Source organism: Oryx dammah, unplaced genomic scaffold (genome assembly GCF_014754425.2).
Source record: "Oryx dammah isolate SB20612 unplaced genomic scaffold, SCBI_Odam_1.1 HiC_scaffold_9, whole genome shotgun sequence".
NCBI classification, from domain to species: domain Eukaryota; kingdom Metazoa; phylum Chordata; class Mammalia; order Artiodactyla; family Bovidae; genus Oryx; species Oryx dammah.
The window spans coordinates 22866758-22872757 of record NW_024070193.1 but is presented as its reverse complement, the minus strand read 5'-3'; the positions used below and the strand labels follow the sequence as shown (position 1 = coordinate 22872757).

Below are 6000 nucleotides of genomic sequence, written 5' to 3'. Positions count from 1 at the left end.
GCTGAGAGTCAGGTAGGCAGGGAGAGAGTGGAGAGAGGTTGGCAAGCATGATGCAGTGTGGAGCAGGGCTGAGGGACCGCTCACGTTGAATGGGACAGAAGTGTAACAGAGCTCAAATGGCTACCATCAACAACAAGCCATTCAAAGGGTTCAATTAATACGACAGAAAGCAAAGCAACTTGTCTTGAGGAATTCTTAACTGAGAGAGTCAAAGGTGAATTTGAAGTGGAATGACCTCTGTGATAAAATGCAAAATTCAGAACATGCACATGTATGTATGTTTTCCTCAGAGAAAAGGATCCATAATTCTTTAAAAATTAGATATTTAAATGTGCTCTTGACCAATCAATTTCCTCAAAATATTCAGTACCTTGTTGCAAGATAAAACCTATAGTAAAATTAAATATTAATAAGAACTATCTAGAAATAACATTTCTCATTTCTGAAGATCTTAATATTCTTCCACTGTTTACTGGATGAAGTGGAACCTGAATGTCTTTATTCAAACATAATCCTTGGTAAAATTTACTATAATACATCAAAAACTTTATTAATTTGTAGTGAACACCACTAACTTCTCTAATTTTTAACCTTCTCCAAACAATGGCTTTAAAATTACTTCAAGGCAATGATTCTGAATACTTTTTGAACCCATCTGCAGGGTAGCTGGGGACATAAGCATATATGCTCATTTACATAGAGGGTCTACTGAAGCCACCCCTACATCCACACTAATTTTATAGTAAACACACCACCTTCTCATGAGCACACTGACTGAGTTTTCTAAGGAAAATTCAGGGAAGAAAGGGAGAATCTACATTTTCGTAGTGTGTGTGATAGATGCTTTTGAACTGTAGTACTGGAGAAGACTCTTGAGAGTCCCTTGGACGGCAAGGAGATCCAACCAGTCCATCCTAAAGGAAGTCGTTCCTGAATCTTCATTGGAAGGACTGATGCTGAAGCTGAAACCCCAATACTTTGGCCACCTGATGCGAAGAACTGACTCATTTCAAAAGACCCTGATGCTGGAAAGACTGAAGGCAGGAGGAGAAGGGGAAGACAGAGGATGAGATGATTGGATGTCATCACTGACTCAACGGACGTGAGTTTGAGCAGGCTCCAGGAGGGATGTGGTAATGGACAGGGAAGCCTGGTGTGCTGCAGTCCACGGGGTCACAAAGAGTTGGACACAACTGAGCAACTGAACAAACTGATATGTATGTATACACACACAGATATACATACGTGTGTGTGTGTGCACACACAGATATAGGATTACATGTGACCTAGGTTTTTTAAAACTAAAAAAATAACACTACCTCAAAGTCACAGGTTTTTTACATAGCTGTAAAATTAAGAACCAGAGATTACACAAACATTTTAAGAATCACACAAACATTTTAAGAATCTACCCATACATGCAAAAGAAATTTCTGCATGAATCCTATGTCAATACACTTCAAAATACAATAAAGGGGAGCCTCTCAAATTAAAGGCATTGAAGATAACAGATTAATTCGGGGAAAACACCATCCTCTTGGAAACAACAACACTCACTGGGGGCAGTTCAGAACAGCAGTTTATAACAACAGGCCCCATGTTTTCTGAATTGGAGGTGTTCTCCATCAAAACATAGCCAACACCGCTCTTAAAAATCCAGGAAAGTCACCAGAACAGAGGCCCTGTGGGTGAGAGAGACCTGGGGGGCAGTGCTGCGCAACCCCGGCCCCCTAGCTTCCGGGAGCACTGGGCTCTCCCCAGGGCCCCTCCCTACCTTGCATGTCAAAGACCGGGTGCAGGGCTTCTTGGTGTCGACGTCAATGACCCCACAGTGGATGTCAGGATCAAACTCTCTTTCTGTCAAAAGCACACAGACATTACAATGGGTTCAACACTCCTTCATTTATTCTGAAAATAGAAATCTGTGATTCTCTTATTTCAGGAAAATTGTAACTTGAAGCAAATCTACCACATTGTCAATAAATGGAAGAAATGTTTGAGCACTGAAAAAAAACAGTCGCAACATCACTGAGAGGACAGGCACTCTAGTCACCAGACGAAGGAGAGGGACCATGTGAGCCAGCCTTCCTCACTACTCCATTCAACAACACGCCACTAGAAAGCTACTTTTACGTCACCTGCACACACGTGCACTTTAAAACCAAGGAGGAGGAGGTCAAGGACACAACTTATGGAACTTCATCTGAAAGCGGGAGTTGGCTAGTTTTACAAGGAGGACTTCTAATAATAGTTAATTTGCTCCCCCAGGAGTGCCCAGTTAATACAAAAAGAAATACTGAGAAAAAAATTATGAAGTTACCTGATAATCTCTTATTTAAAAACTTCCTGTTATTGGAGTAATCTTCTGACTTCTTTTCCAGAACAGGTGGTGCAGGAAGCCCTTTGCCATTTAGAATGTGTCCAGGTGAAGGCAAGGTTGGCTTTGGTATTGAGGGGCAGTTAAGGCCAGGCTTGACTGAGGAGCTCGCAGGAGCAGGACAGGTGGGCCCCGCCGTGGGTTTCAGTAGTGTGCCATCCATCTTCGGATGAATCTTTTCCACTTTGACAGAAGGCGTCATGCTGTCGTAGGGAAGTGAGAACACCAGCACCTGAGTGCCCGCCAGGCGACTGGTAAGCCAGAGGGATGAGGCAGAACCTGGGTCTACCTATGTGCCATGCAGAGCTAGGTTCCCAAAGACACCTTGGGACAATCTGCTAGGACTATGCAGAAAACTCAGCGAACCTTTATCCATAAGCCTTTCTGGAGAGGCAGAGAGCTCCAGAGGAACCATCACATTTACGTGGCCTTTCATCATTCCAGAACAATCTTACACATGAGCCTGTTACCCAATGCAACTCCTGCAAGCAGCAAAATATGGAAAGGTCTCAGAGGCCTGGAGACTACTGCAGGACCCTGTGAGGATATCTTTTGAGAACTGTCATTTTTAAGAACTGATCCATCAAAATGAAGTAAAATGAGTGAGTAGAGAAGAGAGCAACTGAAATTAGAGAACATTTCCCCAAGAAGAGCCTCTCTGCCCCATCAACGAGGAAGATCCAGGTTTAATTAGGACACGACATGTCACTGAAGCGGTAATTCTCCAGACCCTGAAGGCTTCCTGACAGGTGCCTAGAATCTAAGTGCCTGGCACCCAGCTCGTGAGCACTGAATACTTGGATCACTAACCAAGAACTGATTTTTCTTGGCATCTTACTGATACTGTCACTTCGGTGGCAAACAATGCTTCAAAGCTAACAGCTGGCCTGGTCCCCATCTAAAGCCCAGCTACAGATACAGAAAATCTGGACCAGTGAGGTTTTGTACATTTTGTCCAGCGCAGTCAGTGCTCTAACAGCTGTTAAGCTGGCGAGTGACTTACACGCTGCACTGGCATTTTCTTTGGCACTCTGACAGCTCCAGGAACGAAAGCCAAGCCTGCTGTACTTGCGCTTCTGACAGATGAGTGGAGGCTGGGGGCTTAGCAACCGGGACAAACAGCACCAAACAGCTGTACCTGGAGCAGCCCGACAGTGGAGGAGACACCATAAGATGCCATGGCCTCTCCAAGCTGGCAAGGTCTGTGCACAAGAGCAGGTGCTGGCCGCTGCCCGAAGATTAACCAGGTTATCAGACCTTGGGACTGAGACGTATGGCATACCCTCCACAGGGAGGCGGGCCAGGGAAGAGCCACCCGCCACCAAGGCCGAGGGATGCCGTGAGCCGGCAGGATGTGTTTCCATGAGCGGCTGCTCTTCACATGACCACACAGAGCCTGCCAGCCTACGGGTTCACCGGCCTGTCCTCATAGTGGGAACCTCCTTCAGCTTCCCCTCATCAGTGCTCTGACGTGAGCCCAAATCAGGGGGTGGGAGGAAGCACTGCTCCCCTATTTGCTTTGCAAGGCCCAGAAACCCTAGAACAGCTTCTGGGGCTCGCTCTAGCTTTATTCTCACTGTTAGCAGTGGCGGCGGCAGCACCAGCACCTCTTCCTGCACAGTCTCCTGCGGAGCTGACACTAGCCAGCCGTGACTGGGTAACTGACTCCAACACATGAATCCTACCGCCCCAGCGACCCTGCACAGGGGCCATGGTCTTTAAACGCTGAGAAAAACAGGGCCTTGGCTAAGGCCCCTCAGGTAGGAAGTGACGGGGCGGGATTTGAACCTCAGGTCTGTTTGACTCGAGAGTCCCATGGCTAAATCTTTTCAGGCTTCCCTCTCATTGTGCACATAAAGGAGATAACCACAATATCTATTACACAGGATTGTTGTGATAAGTAAATGACAATACACGCAACTCAATCTCAACAGCTGGCACACAAGAAAGGATCAATAGATAGGTATTATTAACCTGATTATTATTGCTATCATGACTGCAAAGTTTCCCAAGCTGTAATAGGGAAACAAAAAGAAGCAACTACATATATCTGGATTTCCCCCAAAATGGGCTTTCTTTTACATAATCCACAGACACTCTCACAGGCTACTTGTGTACACAGTTCCACCTACGGCCGGTGAGCTTTAAGAACCCTCTGAGCCATACTCACATTCTACCATGGGGGACTCTATTTTGCTGAATGGGATGCATTGGCCTGTTCCCCCTGAGCTGCAGTTTCTCTTTGGGCGATTTCAACAACTTGGAACTTAACGAGGATGTGCTCAGGACACCTCCGCTGGAAGAACGGCTGCTCCCACTTCCACTGCCTCCTTTGCTTTTGGACAGAGAAGGGAAGAAGGAAAACACTGAAGTGGGAGGAACGGCCAAAGAAGGCTTGCTGGATGAGCTATGTCTTCTTTCTGAAAAGGAAAACAAAGTGGGTGGCGGGGTGGAGAAAAAACACTGTTTCAGCCAAGTCTTCAATGGAACCCTGAAGGAGTCCCCTGAAATCAACACATTTAGGTTCAAAAAATGTGTCACTAAGTGAAAATATATTAAACTCATCAGCTTTCAGAAATGGCTTATCTAGCCCCTACAGACTTATTCTGGATTCTAGGAACTGGTCCTTCTGCTTAAGAAAACATTTCACTCTAAAGAGGTTTATCATACATAGATAACCACTAGGAAATTAAATAGCCACTTTAAACCTGAGAACACTGAGTTTTGCATTTTAGAAATAAACCTCACTGACGCCAATTTGTAGTCAGAGAGGGGAAAATTATTCATTCATCTCCAGAACTCTGTTCACTGACACCAAACAGAATTATTTCTTCCTTTCTAGTGCAGGATATCTCCAATTTTCAAAACATCAAAGTGTTAAGAAACAAGTTGTACTTTCATTTTATTTTTTTGTCACTACCCACCAGCATATGACACCAAATAAGAATGTTTCTAGGGTTATCTTATCATTCGTTATGAATCTGTGCTGAAATTTTCCAGTGAATCACTTCACTCCCCACCCCCAACCCCTCCCCCACTTTTAAAATAATCTTACTTGACTACAGATGGCACAGCTCTGGTTCACACCACTAAGATGCCAAAGGCGCAAGACAAAAATACCACAAATAGCTTTGCCTGTTTTATAAACCAGGAAGTAATTCATGGTTAAGCAAGAACTACACAGGTTTAACTGAAAATAAGTCTATCCACTAGAGAATCAGGTTTTCTCAGAGTAAGGCAATGCATACTAAATAAATCGAGAGCTAAAGAATGTTACCATCAGAAACAAGTAAATTATTTAGTAACTTTATGTACTTAAGTACCTTATGCTGGTAGCTTAGTAATTACCTTCAGTTAAACTTGTACTTTAAAATGGCATGTTTGCTTAACTCTTAGTTTTAAAAATGTATATGACTCAACATCTATTTCTCACAACATGGAAGCTATATAATTATTTTAAAAATTCAGCATATTAGAATCAATTTGACTACAGTTCAATTCAGTCACTCAGTAGTGTCCAACTCTTTGAGACCCCATGGACTACAGCACACCAGGCTTCCCTGTCCATCACCAACTCCCAGAGCTAGCTCAAACTTATGTCCTTTGAGTCAGTGATGCTACCA

The 6000-nt window shown here is 44.2% G+C and overlaps 1 protein-coding gene across 2 annotated transcripts in view; it reads right to left on the bottom strand.

The window, feature by feature from the left end:
- ATXN7 (ataxin 7) overlaps positions 1 to 6000 on the bottom strand; it is a 142865-nt gene that overhangs the window by 16758 nt on the left and 120107 nt on the right. For both annotated transcript variants that reach the window (XM_040246571.1, XM_040246572.1), the window contains 3 exons: positions 4548 to 4797; positions 2321 to 2580; positions 1775 to 1857 (listed from right to left, as the gene is read on the bottom strand). In XM_040246571.1, coding sequence (XP_040102505.1) covers positions 1775 to 1857; positions 2321 to 2580; positions 4548 to 4797 — 593 coding nt within the window. The remainder of the gene's footprint in view (positions 1 to 1774; positions 1858 to 2320; positions 2581 to 4547; positions 4798 to 6000) is intronic.